Genomic DNA, 22,725 nt, shown 5'->3' with positions numbered 1-22,725 from the left:
CTCTCAGAAGTCTCAGAATCCTTATTAATTTTTTTTATTCCTCAAGCCTCAAGAGAGTTTAGTGCAGAACTCGAGTTATGACCAGAGACTGGAGGCCTTTCAGATGAAGTTCACCGCAGCAACGACAGCTTCAAAATCCCCACTCCCGTGTGGTCACTCGCAGCGCTCTTTGTCCCCGTCTCGGCGGGAGGGATGGCGTGAGGCTGAGGGGTCGGGGATGGAGGTGGGGAGCGGCGAGTGAGATGGATGGAGAAAAGGAGAGAGGCGACAGACGTGGACCGTGCAGGGGTGGCTCAAGCTGTTGGGAGCGGGGCAGCACTGGCAGATGAATTACCAGCGACATCTCCATCCCTGCTGACAACGGACTCTCCCTGTCACACACACACACACACACACACACACACACACACACACACACACACACACACACAATAACATGTGTCTCAGTTGATTGAAGCCAGCGGCTTGGCTCCACACCAGGCACAGTAAGAATTGACTGTCACCCTTTTTCTCCATCATCCCCCTACCTTAAACCACACATGCACACACACACACACTCACAGAGTTATATATGTATGTATAGGCTGCACTCTAGCTCCTTTTCTCCTTCTGTAGCCTCCGCTCCTCTCTCTGAAATGTCAGGCTGGCAGGGGGTTGTATGAGGTTCCTCTGGAGAGCAATAAAAGCTGATTGGAGTTAAAACAGTTGGTCAGGCCTCCCCGCCCCGGCATCTGCTGGATTACAGTCAGCCAACCTGTCATCTGTGAAATGAAGGCCAGCACGGGAGCAGAGAGGAGAGGCCGCAGCAGGGGGGGACGGGACAGACACAACCAGAGACGGAAAGGTGATGGGCTAGACTGCGAGGGGAGGGAATGTGTGGCTTCGGTTAAGCTTCGCTGTGTAAACTTTTCTTTTTCTTTTTTTTTTCCATCTCTATTTCTTCGCATTTGCCAGAGGAAGAAACAAAAAAACAGACAACGGGATCAGAGACAAAAGGAGGAATATCCGAGGGGGTCACGCTGAGGGTCAGACGGGCACGTGTGACCTTTACATGAACCATTTCATCTTTTATCCCCGGTGTATCACTACCTCTAAGCACAGGACGGCAGAAACATTCCCGTAGATCAACCTACCACCCTTCACTGTACGCTTCACTGTACTCACTCTTCCGTGCTCTCTCTCTCTCTTTCTCTCTCTCTCTTTTCCGTCACCCGTTCCTGAACCCACACACGCTGTCTCCACCTGCTACGCTCCCCCGAGGGAATCATTTTCACTCTAACAACTTCAATTAACCTTCCCCTTTCGCGCGCGCACACACACACGTGCGTCGTTTCGCGCGGCGGGCCGGGCACGCAGAGACGCACACGTGCGTCACGTAGACGGCGCCTTCACGGGCGCGACACCCCTCCCATATCAATCACCGGCGTTAAGGTCACCGGGCTGGGAGACAGAAGCCTCTGGTTGCTCCTCCGCTGACACGGAAAACAGTGTGAGGCCACACGTAGCAATGCAATATACATGAGCGGGCGCTGTCCTTAAGCAAATAACGTTGTCAGGAGCATAAATCCTCTAAAGTAATTAGGGCGGTGAAAGCCGAAAGAAAATGTGTTTCATTTCACGACCAGCTTCTAAGGCTGGATTTGGGGTTTTATTGTCTGACCTTTGGAGGGCATGGGATAAGATATCTTCCCAGGCGGGGCGAGGCATACGTGTTCACGGTTTGACGTTTACATGTAGTCATCAGGGCTGTGAATAACATTCGCATTTTGGACGATTCGTCTGACAGTTTGGATTTCTGAGCTGTTGACTTTGTGGATTTACTCTTCCACATATGTTCAAAAAATATATATATTGATTCCCACCAATATGGGGTTAAATGTCCCTACTGGTTGAATGTTTAACTGGTTTTGTCAGCAGGAATTATTGGCCTCATTTAAACTGGTTGGTTACCCGGAACAGACTTTTAGCCCACAGACATAGTTCCCTGATTTTTCATTCCCAAAGCTAGTCATAATGCGTAATTTGGATCCTGATGTAACAGCCAACTCTGTTCAAGTATCACTTTTTTTCCACATAAAAACAGTCACCTACAGAGGAGACGTTTTTTATTTTATTTTTATTTTTTTGGGAGGCTCAGGAATCATGCAAAAACCTCATAGGCTAAGGGCCTACTATAAACAATAATAATGCATTTTACTTACAAGTGCCTTTCATAACACTCAAGGTTACTCTACAAATAAAAGCTTAAAAACAACAACCATAAAACCATATAAAAAAAACATCAGATAAGTCATGTAGAGCAGTGCAATCACAACAGTTAGGTGGATGGAGTAGGAGGATCTGAGGAAGCAGGAGGAGATCAGAAAAGTAAGGAGGGGCAAGGTTGTAGATGAGCTTGAATGTAAACAGAAGGATCACAAACTTGATTCTGAATTTGACTGGGATCCAATGGAGCCGCTGTACAACTGGGCCGATGTGGTGAAATGAAAAAGTTCTGACTATGACACGAGGAGCTTATGGAGCTGCTCCGGTCATCATATGGAGCTTATGGAGGGAGACCAAAAAGAAGATAGTTACAATACTCAATACGGGAGGAGACGAGGCAGTGAACAAGAATTGAAGTGGAATAAGGGTAAAGGAAAGGACAGAGAAGATTAATAATATTCAGACTTATTATAAGAGGGGAAAGATAGGGAGCTATCAAGGAACACCCAGACTCTTAACCTGAAGTAGGAGGGAGAGTTTGGCACTGTCAATGGAGAGAGAAGATCTCTCTGTTTTAGATAATACTGATTTTGTCCCTATAAGAAGGTGATCCATTTTATCACTCTTTCGTTTTAGCAAGTTCGAAGTAAACCAAGATTTTATTTCAGACGACCAGGAGTGTGTGTCCTGTGTCCTATCTTGGGCCGTTCCCAAACCTGGATAAATGCAGAGGGTTGTGTCAGAAAGGGCATCTGCCGTAAAACTTTTGCCAAGTTTACCATGCAAGTCAATAACTTTATCTATACCTGATCGGTCAAAGTCCGGGTTCACAACGATTGCCACAGGCGCTGCTGACTGACAGGGTACCAGTAGAAATTGGGCTACTGTTGGTCAGCAAAGAAGAAGAGGAGGCAAAAGCGTCCATAGGCTGATAGAGAACAGGCTGCATCCAAAATGTTCTAATTATAGCTCCTAGCTCCTGTTCCTTGGCCTTTTATGAGATCAACAGTGAGAACTCTATCATGGGTGGGGAAAGGAGCTTTGGACTGCTGGTCCAATTTCGGACAGCCTTTAACTCCGACAGCATTACGCAACGGAAACACACATGGATGATTCTAGCTAAATCCAGGCCTACAGGTTTCCGAAAAATAACTACAAAGTGTGTGCTCTCTTCAGTGCTTATATGTCAGGCCATTCAAAGGATTGTGGGATTCCTTAGCTCCTTACCACCAGTAAGGGACATCGCGGGCTCCCTGTTCTACAGAGCTATGACAGGAAGCATAGAGACTCTTTTTCCTACCTCCTTCCTCATCTTGTGTAGACGATGTAACCTGAAGGAAGTCAGAGACTGTGAGGTAGTGGTTGGTAAGAGTGTTGCCTGACAGCACAGGATGGTGGTGTGTAGAATGAGTCTGATGGGGAGGAAGAGGAAGAGGACAAAGGCAGGGAAGCGGACAAAGAGATGGAAGCTGAAAAAGGAAGAAGGTTGTGTGGCTTTCAGGGAAAAGGTGGCCAGGAGGTGCTGCCAGATGACTGGACAACTACAGCTAATGTTATCAGGGAGACAGGTAGGAGAGTACTTGGTGTGGCTTCTGTAAGGAAGGTTGACAAGGAGACTTGAGATGTGGAATGAGGAAGTATTTGAGTGTATTTGGAGAAGGTGATCATGTCCTACTCACCAAGCTGAGTGCAGGTCTGTGGGTGTGTTTTCCTTTTCCTCCTCTCTGCAGGGTGGGATTGGTGGGTATCTTCCTACAGCTGCTGCTTGTGAAGACTGATTAGGTGGTGCTTAAAAAGAGCAGGAAGACAGTGGGGGGCACGCCAGGCTGTTAGATCTTTTTGCAAGGTAATCCGGCTACGTCTCTAGAAATTATTCTTTACTTAAAGTCCTTCTCTTACCTGAATGTTTTTCCTCCATCCTTCAGTGTCTCAGTCTGTTCTTGCTGCTCTCCACTCCCTTGCCCTCAGGCTCAGTGGTTAGTAGAAGCTGTAGGTTCCTCAAGTAGATTCACGTGCCAGTCCTCATGCAGCTCCTGGCGATCTCCCCCTCTCAGTCTCCGCTCTTATCCTGCTCGGCTACCTCCCGCCCACCCGTCCGACCTCCATCACCTTCTGCCTCCTAGAAGGAGATCTGAGTTAAGAGGACCGGTCTATCCTGCCGACCCCAGCTTCTGTGGGAAGCTCTCCTCCCCTGGAGATCTTTAATCTATCTGCCTCACCGTTCTTCCTTCTAATTTCTGCCGTTCTTCCTTCTAATTTCTGCTGCTCCCCTGTTAGTGCTCTACGTTCCTCCTCGGAGACGGCACATGTCACGCTCACTTTACCCGACGCTCCAGAGACACCAGCTTTTCTCTTAAATAAGTTCAACTTTAATGTGTGTCCGTAAATTTTCATCTGCGCCCGAGTCCCTTATTTACGTGACGACAGATCAACTCAGGAAAAAGTGGGACACAGTGAGGACCGAAGAGAATCGCCAGGAACGCTGGGGAGATGCACATAAAATGAATGTAGATGTAGGCGAGGTCAAACAGAGGGCATACAGCGACTTGTATGATAGCTTGGACGGTACGGATGGAGAAAAGGATTTATACATATTGGTGAGGTGGAGAGACAGCGATGGGAAAGATGTTAAGCAGGGTTAGGGTGATTCAGGATCGAGGTGGAAATGTACTGACAGGACCAACAAGTGCGATAGGAAGATGGAAGGAGTGCTTTGAAGATTTGATGAATGAAGAAAATGAGAGAGAACAAAGAGCAGAAGAAGTGACCTTTGTGGAAGTAGCAAAGATTAATAACGATGATGTAAGGAAAGCATGAAAAAGGCTGAAGAGTGGAAAGGCAGTTGGTCCTGATGATTATACCCGTGGAGGTGTGGAAGTGTTTTTGAGAGACAGCAAGAGAGTTTTTGACAAGATCGTACAGAGAATGGAGATACCTGAGGAATGGAGGGGACATGCTGGTACCAATTTGCAAGAACAAGGGAGATGTGCAGAGTTGTGGCAGCTACAGGTGAATTAAATTGTTGAGTCGTACAATATATTTATGGAAAAGAGTCACGGACCGTCGACTGGAGTCAGAAGTGAGCAGCAGTTTGGTTTCATGCCAACAGAAAGCACCACAGATGCAGTATTTGCTTTGAGCATGTTGATGGAGAAGTACAAAGGGGGTTAGAGGGAGCTGTGTTGTGTTTTTGTAGATCTAGAGGAAGCTGACTGTGACCTGGATACTGAGAAAGGAGCCGTGGTGAATGGAGAAGCAATTTTTTTTAATCATAAAATTAGACTAGAAATATTGAGCCACGTGAGCTACAAAGACATGAAGAATGTTTGGAGGAGTCAAATTGTGAAAGTTCAGTTGAACGACAATAAAGTCTAAGTCTTAAAGTGTCAATCTAATAAGGATAAGAAAAATGTATTGAGGACTCAAATTGATGCTTTTAAACTCAGGAATGTTGCTTCAGCTATAAAGCTTGGTGGTAGTAGCATAATGCTGATAGTCTGATTTGCTGCCTGTGAAACTGATGTCACTCAAAAAGGATTCTTCAAATTCAAACAGTAGAGTTGGGTGTTTGAACACAACAATGATCTCAAACACACATCAAGACAGATTTGGAATGGAGGAAACAGGCAAACATTTAGCTCCCGAAGTGGCTTTAAACTCCAACCTTTTTTAAATGTCTAGACTATGCTTAAAAACTTTGTCTGGGCCGGGGGGAAAAAACAACCAATTTAAATGAAGAATTAGGGTGAAATTCTTAGCCATGATGAAACTTGCCATGGGACTCTCAATCAAATGTTCCTTTGAAGTGTAATCCTAGATTTAGAGCTAAATTATTAAAGCCTCAATTCATTATGACATTCATGTGCATAACTGCATACAAAGTCGGACGTTAACCGAGTCCCAGATAGACATTTGCATTTACACATCGCGCTGCAAAAATCCAACACGCAACCCTAATTTGCTGTTATACTGAAGAACCAAACACATTCGTCCTCCACTCTACCTCGCTCTTTAAACGGCCACATGACTGAATCAAAAATAAAGCCAGACCAATGGTCTACTGGGGAAATGATTACTGAATTCTTTGGTGAAAAGCAAAAATAATTGAATCTATTTGTGAACCCCCCTTGCTGCACAGCCACAACATGCTGGAGCATCCATCTTGTACAAAGCTGCTGGTCTACTGTGTGTGTGTTTTAGATCCACGTTAATGTGTCTATTCATTCATGTACACAAGGGTCCGTTGATCCAAAGGCAATCTGAAAGAGGAGAGGGTGCATTCATACAGCTGTTCTTGAAATTGTACTTGGCTGGTGTGTGAATGCCTGCAGGCGGGGGGAAAAAAATATGATTCCACTCATTTTCATTATCATGTAGCCACTCAGTAAGAATGTGCCAGTTGGCTGTTTGGGATGCGATGTGCAAAAAAACGTAACAAATGCCAACACTTCATTGGGATCTTTCTAATGTGCTGTAATGACGGGAAAATTGGGTGTATACCAGATTTTGTTGATCTGGCTCACAGCCACCGCGATCATGTTTTGAAGTTTTCCTTCAGAATACCTCTATTGATCTCACTTCAGAGCTTAACGTCTTGCATCACGAGGAGATTAAGACCGGCGTAGACCTAAGCAGGCCTAATTGAATGTACTTGTGCGACACGTGTAAATGCGTACATAAACACGCAACGCTTTGCCCCGTACCAAAATGCTTCCAATCATCCCACAACTGCAGCATCTTGTAGAGATCTCCCTGGGCTTATCAGTGTGTAATTGCTGCTGATTGGTGTATTATTGCTCTGGTTAATCTGCCTGTGGGTGGCTAATAAAGGAACTCCATCAGGGATGTTATCAGTCTTCGGCAGAAGGTGTCCGTGGAGCGAAACTCCGAGAAAAGAGAACAGAAGGGAAAGGGGAGGATAGATGATCTTCAAGGGATTTCTTTGAGAAAGGGAAAGAAGAAAAGGTTTGGAACACGTTAAACGAAAAACAGATCGGAAAAGGAAGACCAAACGGGAAATTCTGGCATGACTGCAGCTCAGACGCTGGGGTTCAGGTTGTTTCTGTTTGAGCAGGAAAATGAGGACAGTTCAGCGAGCTGGATGTTGTTCTGTCACAGTTGCGAGCATGATGCTCGTCCCAGGAGAAACCCTTTGTGATTGATGAGGCCTTGTTCCTCTGCCTCAGTTCTATTTCTAAACACGAGCTGAAAGAGGAAGAGGTGGCTGCAACAAGGTGATTAGATTGCTCTCTATTACCATGGCAGCCTTAGACAGGTATCACCCGAAGCAGGAAACCCCTCAGTCCCAATGCCCCGTGCAATAACAACGTGTTGGAAACTGACCCCTGTGGTGTAAGAAGGTTGAGTTAACATGGCAAACCGATGTTTCTTTATTCCGCTGGGCTGTTGCAGGGATTGTGTTGGCATGCACTCCGGAGACTGCTGGAGACAAAGAGAAGCCAGACAGCAGCGAAGGCAGGAAGAAGTTGTTTGGCTGAATCTCTGTGGGCTAAATGAGAACATTAAAGCAGCAGGACACAGAGTTTGATCTCAAACGTGTCTAATGAAACCTAATCTATCTTCTGTAGCATCGTATACTGACACCGCAGCACCTAAAGCCCCTTTTTTATACAAGAGTGTGACTTTTAGATATTGGCAAAATAAATCTGCCAAAGTTTGATTCGAGGATAAACCCAAGAGTTAGCTTTTCCACAGCAGAATCAGAGCCTTGCTTCTCAATATTAAATGTAATATGGTAAATGGGCTGCACTTTACACAAGTACTCCAGTGAAATAGCTAATCTGTTGAATATTTTAGGGGGGAAATCTGCATTATTATTATAATTATTATTATCATCATTATTATGTTTTGGTGATAAAATATGTGAAACACAGGTCATATCTTTGTATAATTATACATAAACAATTAAAGTGTATTGTTTGTGTTTGCCACATGATTTTGCCAAATCTACTTTTGTAAATTTATCTTGAATTGTAAAATAAAATAAAACAAAAAAAGGATCATGTTAATCTCTATGATCTGTTTCCACAACTGAAGGTGCAGACCCGATGCCATGTTTCACGCCTGAATGGAGCTTCTGTTTACTGGACACCATGACCTTTCCTGTACAGCAGCACCCCCTGCTGGTCAGCATGAACTTAGACAGTGGCTGAAGATAAGTGGATACAGGCACTTCTAACAGACAATCTATTTTGTAATTGAAAAATCAACCAGCTTCACATTTAAGTGCTGCAAAACTTTTGAGAAATTAAATATTAATCTTGACAAAATTTAAATAAAATAAAAACAAAGCACTAATATTCCATCTTTACTGAGCATGTTTTATAATTTTTTAGAGATTTTTTATGACTGCACATCCCCCTACATAAACACGGTTCCATCAATTAATCTAGGTTTTTTTTCTATTAAAAGAAAATAACTCATTGTAGCCTTTTCTATTTTACATTCTGATCAACCCTCCAAATGTCATAGGATATAATGAGTTTTCAAAAAAAAGAACATTTACTATTGAAACATGATTCTTTTACATTAAATTTAAATTAATGTACACCGGCTTTAACCCAATTTTTTATTTTTTTTTAAACTTTGCTTTCAAGGAGCCAGACTTTTATGCAATCTTTTGAAGGGATCTTGTTCATCAGATCTTTGGCCTTTCTTAAGGTCTTCCGATTTCTGTCTTTGGTTTTTGGCTACCTTTGACAGCGTATAAAAAAGCCTTAAAAAAAACTTTCCACATCAGACAAGTTGGCAATATCTGAAAGCCATGTGTTTCAGACCAAGCATCCATTAAAGACCTGACAAAGAACACCAGGGATGCATTGCCAGGTGATTAATCTGTCTGCTCCGTTATCTTTAGAAATCCAGTCAAATTCAAAGCCAATGCAAAATATTGAAAGAGCTTCAGAAAAACAGAAAACTCAAAAGTCTAACTTTTAGGAGCTGAAATACAAAAGAATGCAAGTTGACTCAAGCCCGCAGAGCAGCAAAGTAAAATTTAAACTTAGCAGGAACTTTTTCAATTAAATGCACCAAAGTTAAATAAAATGCATCATTTCTGCAGTTTCACAGACAGGTCCGCTGATGAGCGGTCATTTGTGTCCAAGGAGAAGAGGAGTGGAGAGAAAACACAGCGTTGGGGGGTGGAACTGGAGATTGCTCTTGAGCGAGAGAAGATGCTCCCCAGCCTTACCTGCTGCGGTCAGTCAGGAAGCTGGCGATCCAGTGGCAGGGGTCGGCTGGCACTAGGAGCCGGGTGAGCTTCTGATGGAGTAGGGAAGCCGAGCTGAAGTCCAGAACAGGATTCTGGTATAGCTACATCCCTGAGTGGTCGAGGTGGATGAAGTTGCCTATACCTGCTTGTCCCATAAGCAAACTTCAGGGGGCCCAGCAAGGGTCTGTGATATCCTTCAAATCCCCACCAATCACCCGAAGGATGTCACGAGCACAGATGCCAGGGCGACAGGTCTGTAGTCGTTTAACCCTATGATGGTGCTTTTCTTGGGGACCAGGATGATGGTAGAGCATTTTCAAGCAGACGCGCTTCAGGAGCTTGTTAAAGATCTGACAGAAGATGGGGACCCATTTGGTCAGCACAGACTCTCAGGCAGAAGGGGGAAATACCATTAGCTTTTTTGATCGTCAGAGCCTTTTTACATCTTCCTCCGTGATCGTTAGCACAGGCAGCGGGTCAGAGAGTAGAGCGTAAAGGGTCCGTTTTCCTAACAGTCCCAACCACAGGCTTAGAGGTTTTCCGTTTTTGACCGTCTACCTGAATGAGAGGAAGCAGACAGTAATCAGAGAGTCCAAAAGCTGCATGTGGTATGCTTCCTTAAAGACTGTGTAAAGGTCATTCAGTGTACTTTTATCCACGGTGAGACATTTTACATACATTTTGCATTTTGGTAGTTCATTTGAGAGGTTGGCACTGTGTGAACCCCCAAGAACAGTGAGGAGAGGCTGGTTTTCTAACTACATCTGTCATCAGCTCAGCACACTGTTAATCACCCTCTGAAATGCGCATGCTTGTGGTGGGATGTAAACACGGGCCAGAACAAACCGAGAAGAGCTCACTCTGTGAAGAACAATGTTCACAGTTATTCCAGGCGAGGACTACATGTCTTCAATGACCCTGATATCAATACACAAACCTTTTCTTTTTAATAAAAGCAAATGATGGAGCAACGGATGGCCGCCTTGGTAATACGTTCACACATACTTTGTGTGTTTTTGTTTTTAATGTAAGTGACAAAAGATTTTAGCAGTTAAAGCTGTAGTGGACGATCTTTTTCGGCTTCAAGTTCCAGGGGTATCAGCTTATCTATTGGTTGTCCCACATGCCAATCATTGACGTGCTCGCGTAACGCCAGTGGGCGTACACACTCCTTGTTAGTTTCCGCTTGCTGCTGGCACATTTCTAGTGTTCATGTATCCAGCTTAGGTTTTGGACGTTCATTGTAGCTCCACTGATCGCACTGCATACTTCTAAAATGGCATCATGTTGCAAAACGTAAACTGTCTTACAAGTTCAGAAGAAGGCATCAGAAGCAAGAAAAAAGACCCGAGGATAGTTGGGACATTCTTTCACTTGATCCCCCTGAGGAGCGAAAGAGGATGGTGTTGCGCATGCGCAGTTATTGAAAAAGTGCCTTGGGCATTTCTTACCTGAATTTCCATAAAAATCGTCCTCTATGCCTTTAAGGTGGCTAAAAGTCAGGATTTTATAATCACCCCCATTTAAACACTGTAAATAAACAGCTCACTCTGTTCTCTGACGATAAAAGCAGAAAATTCAGTGAATGAAGAGGCTGTTTTGGGAATCTGGCCACTTCCGACAATAGAAGAGAATAAAGCAGACTTAAGGTCGGTTACAAATACTGGCAACAGCATAACTGATATGTTAAATGGCAAATTAAATCATGACATTTATGTACATTTTCTTGAAATTTAATTGAGACAAAATATGAACAATGAACAAGAACTATTAGATGTTGGAGCTGTGAACTTAGTTCAAAATGTTTGGGTATTGAACTTTGAACATTGATTTATTTATTTTACGCTATCTATTTTACCCCGTCTTCATCATTTAGAACTACTTCTTGTTAACAACAAACTGGCTCAACACTGTTGATATCTAACTTTACCAATCAAGAAATGAGTTACAGATTCAAGAATTTTACCCAACACAAACATGATTTATAGATAACAATCATAGCATAATTTAAATGAAACACTATTTTTGTTGATGTTACACATTCCCACCGACTATACCAGAAATTCATTGCACAACCCAGTGGCCTCTTGGAGATATTGTTCCTAATTTGCATGGCAGTATAGGAACAAATGTTTTTGCTTCCTTCGTACTAATGAAACTACTGCAACAGCAAATGTGGTATTACTATGGCTGACGTTCTCTGACCTGGTATTTCTATTACTTGAAGTCATATTTCTAGAAATACGTGACTAAAGCTAACAAGCTGACAAAGATATAAGCAAATGTCAAAAAAGGACATAAAAGAAATGTGCATTTTACCAATAAAAAGTTAAAAGAAATTATAATTTAAAAAACTGCATTTTGCATTTATGTTTTTTTTTTTTTTTTGGCTTAAATATTTTGGTCAAACAGTATCCTCAAAATTGGTGTTGGGGTTTGACATCGCCGTATTTTTGTGATTTCTCTTTTACAATAAAGGAGTAATAGGAAGACACAACCAAACAATTAAAATTTTTTTTTTTACTAAAATCTGATTTCTTATCTTTTGGTATAACAACCTGCATATCTGGAGCGTGGTAGTGTGAGAATACATATTTGTGTTGCAATTTAAGGTCAGCTGATGATAAAGCACAACTTAAAAAAAAAAAAATTAAAGTCCTTTGTTGAAACTATTATTCAACCCCTAGCTTTTCTAAACAGAATAAGAATTATCCGACCAGGAACATTCCTCCGATTTCTCCATATTAGTTTAGTTTTACGCTCAAAAGGTTGCGTCAGTCGTCTCTTGTCGGCTATAGAGGGGGGAGGAGAGGGGGCAGCCATCTTGTCTTGTTTTAACTTCCAGTGGACACGAGATGGCGCAAAAATGCAGCGGTTGCCTTATGTTTACGGCCATCAAAACGAGCTTGAATCGTCTTTATACCAAACTCAGACTAAACGTGGCTCCACGTTGGGCTGCATTACTATTTTGATCGGTAAATTACGCACTAAGGTGCAGACGGGGCCCACTGTTAGCTGAACAGTATGAGTCAGAAACACAAGGCAGGAAAAAAAAAAACACGTCATGGTCATCTACCCAATGAGAGGCAAGAAGCTCAGTGTAAATTTATTTTTAATGTTGTATATTTAATCATAATTTTCGATGCTCTTCTTTTAACGAATCAAATGGTAATTCAAATCGTTTTTTGTTTTTTTTTTTGCTTTTTTTTTGTTTTTCAAATCCTTCCATGACCGCCCGATCTGTGCCGCATCCTGCAGCAAACGTGACGCTCCACACGGCCGCAGCGTCATCGTCGTCATCATCATCATCATCTTCTTCATCCCGCCCGACCTCCCCGCCTTCATCATCCTCATCCTCACGAAGCCTTTAAATACCCGCAGCCTTTCCATAAGAGCAGCTGCACTTGTGCGGAAAGAGAAAAGGAGCAGTGACATTCCACCTCGTGTTTTCACCTTTCCTTTAGCTTAAACCGTAAAGGTAAGACATCTATGATTTATATAATTTAATCCCAGATTTAGAGGGAAAATATGCCTATTTACTCCCTGCTGTGAGCATCATCAGCTGCGTGTTTGTTTTTTTTCCCGATGATCAACAGATTGGGCCGTTATTCTACGGTTGCTGCGCTGTGTCAATGGCGTCCCGGGAATTCATTTTAATTGGTTGGGGAGGAAAAAAATCACATATTTCTGCTTTTTGCCGTTGCTTCTATTATTCCCAGGCGCATATCCTATTAATGAAACCATTATAAGACATTATCGGTTTGATTATCTATGTCTTAGCGTCTGTGGCAGGGTTGTTGTAATATGCGCAGTGGGTACGCCCTCCATCTTCCACTAGAGGTGACCAGCATCCTGGACATGATCATGGTTCTTAGTCTATTAGCCATTTGCTGTTAAAAAAAGGGACCGATTCTTCTAAAATTGACCCTCTGCCCTTGGATGTACACTTCCTTCGTTATTAGGAGGAAAGATCTTCATATTTGCCTCTGATTTGCATTAAAAAAAAGACTAAGAGCTCAACATGTGCTAAGCCAGCAGCTTGAATCAGGAGAGAGGTGGCCCTATAGCTGCGATGATATCCATCAGGTCCACCACACTCCAAAGGATTTGATTAAATATATGTTAAATAAATCACCAGTTTTTTGTTTTTATTTATTTACTTACTCTTTCAATCCAGCTAATTCTCATTTGGACCCCCTGCCCAGTATGCAGAGTGATCCTGTAACCTCAGAGCCCCTCTCATCAAGGGCAAATCCAATGTGAGGAGGCCCTTCTAACGTCTCACGCGAGGAAGCAAGCGATGGTTTGGGTAACAGGATTTAATGTAGGCCCCTGTTACTTATTGCTGTGAACAATCACAGCACGCAGATCTAAAAAGCCTCGCCAGGGGGGTAATCCCGCCAGGTTTGCCCCGCTACGTGCTCGCCTTCACATCACAGTGGAAAAGCCAGCCTCGTCATAGCGGTGACGCAGACGGGAGCGCTCAGTCATGTCCGCCCAGCCAGGAAACGAGAAGCAGCGTGTGAGGTGGGGAGGGGACGCCCCTGCTGCAGTGCCGTTCCCCCTGGGAAAGGGGGCTGCCATTGAGGGGAAGAGGGGGGCCCTGTGGAGCTTTCTGCATGTGGTGTGGGGAGAAAACACCGGTGGGAGAGCTGAGTGATCAAAGGGTTCGTGGTGAGAGAAGTGGCAATGTTTTAACTGTGAGGACCTGAGGAGGAAACTATAGTGTTGCTCAGCCTGTTTGGGTGGGAATGTGAAATAAGTCATGGATTCTGTGGTGTAGCTCCACTGGTGACGGCCTCAGACCCTTTCTCTGCTGTGCTTTAGCTCCTTTTTTATCCAGCTACTCTCTCCTTTTCTCGACTCCACAGATGTCCACCCAGGAGAAGCTCATCAGCCATGTGATGAAGGAGGAGCCTGTTGGCTGCAGGAACAAGGTGACCGTGGTGGGAGTCGGCATGGTGGGCATGGCGTCCGCCATCAGCGTCCTGCTCAAGGTGTGTATGAGGGGCTTCGGGGGGGGGTGAGCTTCTCGTAAGTCATGTTCTCCCGAACGCAGACAGTCGGCGGCAAGCCGAGACAATCTCAGCTCGCAGCGTGAAGAACACCCAGAATGGCTGTCAGAAATGATAGATGGCTGCCGACCAAAAGCTAGAAGCAGTGTGGCACCGTTCAAAATCCATCCATCCATTTTCTACACTCGCTTATCCGTGCAGGGTCGCGGAGGGGCTAGTGCCTTTCTCAGGAGGTCTGGAACATCAAAATAAAAATAAAAAAAAACATAAAAACACTTGGTGATATTACCACCACAGACTTAGAGCAAGACGGTGTATCTTTCTAAAAAAAAAAGTAAAAAAACAAAGCAACTGGACTTGTTTTCCGTAGTTGAAGACGTTTCGCTTCCTCTGCAGGAAGCATTCTCAATTCAAAAGGTCTAGAGTAATAATGAGTACCAAGCTTTATACTACTGCCCAAACAAAGGCCTTGTAATGGCTTAGATAACATACAAATTCAACCGAAACAGGTCCACCCCTTAAGCAAGACGGTGTAGAACATAAATGTTACGTCACAAGGGACATCCATCAATCCATCCGTTGCCTGTTCAATATGTTTTACGGCTAAAAATCTGAAAAGTGTGGTGTGCATGTGTATATTCAGCCCTCTTTGCTCTGATACACCTAAATGTGCCACCAACTGCCCTTCAGAAATCCCCGTAAGTAGTAAGCAGAGTCCAGCTGAGTGCAATTTAATCATATGAATCTAGCTGTCCCGTCAAGGCTTTAGAGTTTTGTTAAAGAACATTCGTGAGAACAACCAGCCTCACGAAGACCAAGGAGCCCATCTGAGAAGTCAGGAATACAGATAAGAAGTGTAAATACGGTGAAGAGTACATAAATCTATCCCAAGCTTTGAACATATCCCAGAGCACTGCTCGATCCGTCATCTGAAAAAGAGTAACATCCTACAAAGACGAGGCAGTTTGCCTAAAAACTAATAAGGTGGGCAAAGAGAGCGTTGATCGGAGCGGCAGCCTGGTCACTCTGCCCTGAAACTATAGAGCTGCAGCTCAAACCGTGTCAAAGCCCCGATCCAAATCAACTGTAGAATCTGGGGCTGAAACCTGAAAATATATGTTCCAGATGCTCTTCAGTGGGAATGAACAAGGCTTCAGCTTGTATGCGTGATGGAAGAGACTTTCCCCTAAAGAACGGCACATGCAACTGCAGCAAAAGGTGGTTCTAAAAAAATATAGCGGGGAACCGCAGATCCAGGCCATACCTTTCAGTTTTTATTTGTAAAAAAAGAAAAAGCCATCCGTGCATTGCCTTTCCATCTTTTCCACAACTATACCATACTTTCTATCAGTTCACGGCATAACATCATGATAAAATAGATTTTAGTGTAGACTATTGTGGCTGTAATGTAACAAAATGTGCAAAAAGGTTGACTCGTATGTCTAAACCCAAGGATCTGTGTGACGAGCTGGCCCTGGTCGACGTGATGGAAGACAAGCTGAAGGGCGAGGCCATGGACCTGCAGCACGGAGCCCTCTTCCTCAAGACGCACAAGATTGTAGCCGACAAAGGTGGGCGTCGCCGACCGGGTCTCCGGGCAGAGCCCCCCGTAACGACTGACTGCGTCCTAACCACTGAGCTATATAATACACTGGAGTGCTGATTTTGCCGAAAAACTGAAGTCACTGGCCGCCATCTTGCTACTCCCTACTCTCACAGAATGCCACAGGATTTGGTTGCAACAACAAGCAGTTTTCTGGCTGTGTGAAAATATTTCACAGGTAATTCTACAGTCATTGGATGTACTAACACTATTAACTACTAGGAAATTAGGTGCTGAAATATTTTACATGTTATTCATATTAAATATATATATGTATATATAAGTATGTGTATATGTATATATGTATATATATGTATACACATATGTAAATATATGTTTTTGTACAGTGTTATTTATATATTTATAAATGTTAAACATATATATTTAAATGAATAAAATGCAAAATATTTCAGCACATGACTTTCTCAATACTTCATATTTTAAGAACAGAACATAAAACTATATGGCATTTGACATTTTAAAAGTCTTAAACCCCCCCTGAACATGAGAAAATCCTCGTTATTCGATGCTGTAGCGCACATATTCCCTAGTTACTGGGGGGAAATAGGGAGTACCAATATGGCGGCTGGTGGCTTCACAGCGACTCGTTCAAACAGACGGTGATTAGCACTCCAGTGTATTATATAGCTCAGTGGTCCTAACGGCCTCCTTTGTCGTTTCCTCAGACTACAGCGTGACCGCCAACTCCAAGGTGGTGGTGGTGACCGCCGGCGCCCGCCAGCAGGAGGGCGAGAGCCGCCTTAACCTGGTGCAGCGCAACGTCAACATCTTTAAGTTCATCATCCCCAACATTGTGAAATACAGCCCCAACTGCATCCTGCTGGTGGTCTCCAACCCAGGTCAGTCAGGCGGGTAACGAGACCACGTCTGTCCCTGCTGGAGGGGAGGGGGGGAAAATACCCGATCACATGTTTGTCGTGTACTCCGTACTTTTCCAGTCGACATCCTGACCTACGTGGCGTGGAAGCTGAGTGGTTTCCCCCGTCACCGCGTCATCGGCTCCGGCACCAACCTGGACAGCGCCCGTTTCCGCCACCTCATGGGAGAGAAGTTCCACCTCCACCCTTCAAGCTGTCACGGCTGGATCGTCGGAGAGCACGGAGACTCCAGCGGTATGAAAAGGCTTTCTAAAAATAAAAGGAGACTTGCCTTCTCAGTTTTTTGCTATTTTGAGGTCGGCCGTTCAGAGACACACTAGCTCCAGCGCGTTCCGCTTGAACTTTTCCACATTTTGACGCCTTATGACAATATTCAGTGTGTTAGAGGAAAAAAAACAACCAATGCACAGAAGGAAAAGAAGCGACGGTTTTCACAATTCTGTTTACAAATAAGAATTTGACAAGCGTGATCTTTTGCACTGCAAAAAGTGACATTTTCTTGAAATCATTGTATTTTTCCTTGATTTGAGCAGCTAAATAAGACTATTTGCCAGTGGAATAAGATTTTTGCACTTAAAATAGGAACAATTCATCTCTACAATAAGATAATTAGATTTCCTGCATTTGAAATAAGACGATGGAGATGAATTGTTCCTATTTTAAGTGCAAAAATCTTATTCCACTGGCAAATAGTCTTATTTAGCTGCTCAAATCAAGGAAAAATACAATGATTTCAAGAAAATGTCACTTACTTTTAGTTCCCTTTTTGCAGTGTGCGCAATTACAGCTGCAAGTCTTTTTGGGTATCTAGCGTCTCACATTCTGCTGAAACTTTGCCTCCGCTTTCTAAAAGAAAAAGAAAAAAAATAGCTCACGCTCAGTCAGACTGGATAAATAGTGTCTGCTTATATCATATCAAGTCTTATTGCTCATGGATATAGATCTGTGCAAATCCGATCTTTTTGCTCATAGGCGACTCGTATCCGATCTTTTCACCCCCTCAAAAAAAAATACGATCTGTGCCACTTCCATATGTGGTACTAATTCGGATATATATCGGACACGGTCATATCGCATTTTATCCGTCTTTCACGTCACTCTCCTGTCTCTCGCTACACGTCCACACACACAGCAGTAGCAGTTAACGCTCCATAAAAGACTGTTGTTAATAGCTGTTCTGCTTTCTTCTTACCGTACTTTGTCCTGCTGTACGGTATATTGTCGGCTCTCATTGCTCAACAGCTTTCTAACAGTAACAAAGAGAAATGCAGACCAGTATCTGCGTTTATTTTCTTTTCCAGTTTTTTTTTTTAAACAAAACTTTATTGAACACTTCTAGAAACGATTACATCCACCTTTACATTCAAAGTGCGCTGCTCTGTGACATCTCCTTCTGTTATCTACACACGCGGGTCACTTTGCGGTCTTGAACGGTTCAGACAGAAGTCTGACGACGGCCGCATTTTATAGTAGTATGAACGGCCACCTGTTGAGCATCAAGACCTGCAGTGTGAACGTAGCCTAATAGTCGTCCCGTTGACAGATTCCTCCAACTGAGCGGAAAATCTCAGCAGACCCTCCAGCTGCCATCACTGCAAAGAGGGAACTCAAAGTAAGTACAATTTTCTTGAAATTAGTGTATTTTTACTTGATTTGAGCAGGTAAATAAGACCATTTGCCAATGGAATACGATTTTCGCACTCAGAATAAGAACAATTCATCTCCATCATCTTATTTCAAGTGAAGGATGTCTAATTATCTTATTTTAGGGGTAAAAATATTCATTCCATTGGCAAATGGTCTTATGTAGCTGCTCAAATCAAGGAAAAATACTCATTTCAAGAAAATTGTACTTACTTTTAGTTCCCTTTTTGCAGTGCACAAGCTTCTTGGCTGCTTCTCCTTGCCAGAACCTGACAGTTTAGCTGGGCGGCCATATCTCAGTATGGCTGCAGTCGTGCTAAACCTTTTAAATTTTCAGATGAGCGATTGAACAATGTTCTTTTTTTTCATGGTTAAAGCTGGGGATGTTGTCTTTGAACATAACCGTGCTTTAAAATTCCCCACAACCTTATTTATTCATACCTTTCTGGTGTTTTCCTCGGTCTGTTTGTTCACCATGGTTTACTCTGAGCCCACCAAAGAACAGTTGTAGTTACGCTCAGATTAAATTGTTGGTTCTGATTACTAACGAGACGATTTTTGACAGCAACCGCACTAGATTTCATTTAGGGATGTAACGATTGGGGGGGAGGGGGGTTACAAATGCAGACCACATTTCTCACATTTTCATTTAGTACAAAAACAATACTCTTTCCAAAAAGGTCTCAGTAAGTTACATCAAACCTTGTAGTTGTAATGCTACAAAATGTGAAACAGGTTAAAGGGTATGGACCCTCGCGAGCCACTGTTCATCGCTGCATGTGTTTCAGTGCGTTTTAGTGAAGCTTCCAGAATGTAAGAGTCTGAAATGATGCTTCCACAGTGGCTGTGTGGAGTGGTGTGAACATCGCTGGAGTTTCTCTGCAAACACTCAACCCCAACATGGGTGCAGATGGCGACAGCGAGAACTGGAAGGATCTCCACAAGAAGGTGGTTGATGGGTAAGTCCGACGCAGGCCGACCCGCTGACCGTCGTTTCCCCTTCTGTTATTTTTTTCTCTTAGGCTGAAATACTTTTTGACTAATTTACCGGTAAAGATGCTTTTCACATTAACTTCAGTTTGCCGCCAGATTGGATTTCAAATGTTTCATCTGTGCCCCTGAGGCCTCCAAAACCGATTCCGTTTTAAACTCCTGAAATAATTTGGGAATTAATCCGAACAGTCTATGCAACCATATTGTATTTCACGATGTTGATGTGGCATTTTTACAGCGGCCATCATGTGCGACCGCGCGGCAAACAACCAAACGCGTGGCAGACGCGTGAATGATGCCAACTCCAAAACGCACAAAACTAAAAAATATATATATAAAAGCAAAATAAAATCGCTGCAAATTAAAAAATGCCGCAATCAGAAAACAGACTGATGCAAGTTCCAAAACACAACAAATGCAAAAGAAAAATGCTACAATCACAGAAAAATGTTGCAAGTACGGAAAACAAGCAAGTTTTTAAAGAAAGCTGCAAACTCGGTCCAAATCAATGGTAGTTCACCAGAACACTGGGGAGACTCAGTAAGAACGCTAATATTCCCTATGTCAATAAGACTAATGTTCTATAATATTATAAAAGATTATGGCCACATGTTTTCTTTCTTTCCTCCAAAATTTCTTCATGGGATTTAGTGAGGGCCTGGGGGTCGACTCCCCCTTGTGGTCTGGCATACTTTCTTTTTTTTTTTTTCAAGAGCGAGTTTTTCTGTTGCAATTGTTGTTGTTTTGTGTGTGTGTGTGTGTGTGTGCGTGTTTTGGAAGTTGCATCCATCTATTTTCTGTGATCGCAGCACTTTTCTTTTGCGCCGTTTTTCTGTAGCAGCCCGTCGGCTGCGCCTCTGCTGCACGTTTGCACCCGTCGGCCAACATAGATTTTTCTGTGGGGTTCGTGATGCAAAGGTTTCAGAAGTTGCACCATTATATTTGTCAGTCACCAAGCGTGACTTATCTCATCTTAGCCATGTAGAACACAATAGGCTCACTTATCATAAATGTCAAGGTATCGGGTGTGAAATTGTGAGATTCAAATCCTTGGAACAAAGAGCGGTACGTTTACACAAAGTTTCTCAACAGAGTCAACGATTGGGAAAACTTCACAAAGGTGCTGTTTAACTGCATATTCAGCTAACTCGACCAACCACCGGGCACTTTTTTTTTTATATATATAATGTGAAGAAGATGGAAGATGCAAGTGTCTAAATTTTTAAAGTTCCAATGATTTGAAGTTAATTTTATTCTCATCTTTGAACATCACAGGGCCTACGAGGTCATCAAGCTGAAGGGCTACACTTCCTGGGCGATTGGCATGTCTGTAGCCGACTTGGTAGAGAGCATCGTGAAGAACCTGCACAAAGTTCACCCAGTGTCCACACTTGTCCAGGTATGAATAGAGAGGCACCCGAACGTTTTTTTTTGGATGCCTGTGAACCTGAAATTGGTCTCCCGACAGAATAATCCTCCTTCTTTCTCTCCGGTAGGGCATGCACGGCGTGAAGGATGAGGTTTTCCTGAGCATCCCGTGCGTCCTGGGCAACAGCGGCCTGACGGACGTCATTCACATGACGCTGAAACCCGAGGAGGAGAAGCAGCTGGTGAAGAGCGCCGAGACCCTGTGGGGCGTGCAGAAGGAGCTGACCCTGTGAAGAGCTGTCCTTTAAGACCCTAAACTCTCCCGACAAAATGGCAACAGACACTCTGCGGTGGACCCCCCCCCCTTCTACCTTACCTCTCATGTCCTTCCTAGAGCAACGCCACTTCTGAATATCATAAACGGCAAAGTGTTTGTAGTTAAAGCCACTCAAAGATAGGTGTTACACTTTTACGCTCGCACAGTGATATCCTTTTGCTTTTCCAGCCCCCACCTGTCCTCGTCCTTCTGTGGCCAAGAAACGTTCCCCTCCCCCCTCCCCTCCCCGTCCCGTATTTAAGGTCATCCTGTTTTAAGTAGAGTGCATACGTATCTATTTACTACTCTCTACTGAAAGAACTTCAGACCGATGCATATTAGTTGGATGTAATCTGTGTGCTGGCCGTAAGTTATTGTACTTTTATTATTTTCTTCTGCTGCTTTCTCTGTACCTTATGGTCTGTGAACCGTGTTTGTTATTTCTGTGGTTGTACCTCGTCATTTTTCCCCCCCATCTTGGTAAATCTCTGTTTATAAGAAGCAAAAACAGAGACATTCCATTCTCTGCGAGGAGTGATCACTATCAACTCATAGCCAAGACAACACTGCCACATATTGTACGTCACGGGGGCAAAAATCCTGTGACGCCAAAGTATCTTTATTATTATTTCAGCAGCTGAAGTCTTCAGAAGCAAGTCCTATAGCCACAAGTGCACTGACACACAGATCTTACAGGGGTTAGTGGTGGGAGCCAGGCGAGACTGGTCAGTCGGCGTATTCACTTTACTTTAGGTCGGAAAAAAACTATTTTTCTTTTTTTTTGCGTACAGAAATGCCCAGATGTTTTATATTTAACTCCAGAGAGAAATTATTTTGTCATCTATGGATGTAATGCAGAGAAAACAGTGTTGCTGCATATATAGATTTACCGTATCACTTACAGAAAGAACTGTTCCCGTCATGGCAGCTGGATATTTTTATTTGCTGTAACATCAATTAAACCTGCCAGAAGAGCGATGGATGTCTGTCTGTCTTTTCTTTAACCAATAAAAGGTGAGCGTGTCACAATTGGGACATATTTGACACGAGACGTCGGGACAAAGCCAAAAGGGGAGTGGTGCTACCTTAGTGGGGTCCAAGGCCACTTCAATCACATACTTGGCTTGAAATTTTGCATAAGAAACTATATTTTAAAGCCTTGCAATCTTAAATCAAGTGTGCTTTATGTCAAATGACTTTTGGTAAGGTATACAGGAACTTGAACTTGCAGAACAAAATCCAATCTCCCTCGTTACACCTAGGGTTTCTGTAATGTTTGGTCTTAAAATCCTTTACTGAGATCGTGTGGTGTTTATTACGATTACTGTTCTGGGAGATACGTTTGTGTCTGCCTTTAGACAGATCTCCACAAATCTAAAAATATAACGCTAATATTAAAACTTAAACATAGAAACCCTCTGAATGTCAGGTGGCAGAAAATTAGGAACATA

The 22,725-nt window shown here is 43.3% G+C and overlaps 1 protein-coding gene and 1 long non-coding RNA gene across 2 annotated transcripts; one reads left to right on the top strand and one right to left on the bottom strand.

Moving 5' to 3' along the window:
* Positions 1 to 561: 561 nt before the first annotated feature.
* Positions 562 to 1,193, bottom strand: LOC110366957. Its single transcript, XR_002427123.2, has 3 exons — positions 1,165 to 1,193; positions 755 to 857; positions 562 to 669 (listed from the first exon to the last, which is right to left on the bottom strand). It is a non-coding gene; the product is annotated as an uncharacterized LOC110366957 (long non-coding RNA).
* An 11,639-nt stretch (positions 1,194 to 12,832) lies between these two features.
* ldha (lactate dehydrogenase A4) lies at positions 12,833 to 22,251 on the top strand. The gene is given in 8 exon segments (NM_001309915.1): positions 12,833 to 12,914; positions 14,308 to 14,433; positions 15,905 to 16,022; positions 16,741 to 16,914; positions 17,014 to 17,187; positions 19,439 to 19,556; positions 20,866 to 20,989; positions 21,087 to 22,251. Coding segments are annotated over 7 exon segments (999 nt in total). The 5' UTR covers positions 12,833 to 12,914; the 3' UTR covers positions 21,252 to 22,251.
* The last annotated feature ends 474 nt before the right edge of the window (positions 22,252 to 22,725 follow it).

The sequence above is a fragment of the Fundulus heteroclitus genome, chromosome 2 (genome assembly GCF_011125445.2).
Source record: "Fundulus heteroclitus isolate FHET01 chromosome 2, MU-UCD_Fhet_4.1, whole genome shotgun sequence".
Lineage (NCBI taxonomy): Eukaryota > Metazoa > Chordata > Actinopteri > Cyprinodontiformes > Fundulidae > Fundulus > Fundulus heteroclitus.
Note: the sequence above shows the minus strand (reverse complement) of the source record. Positions and strands in the feature narration are given on the sequence as shown.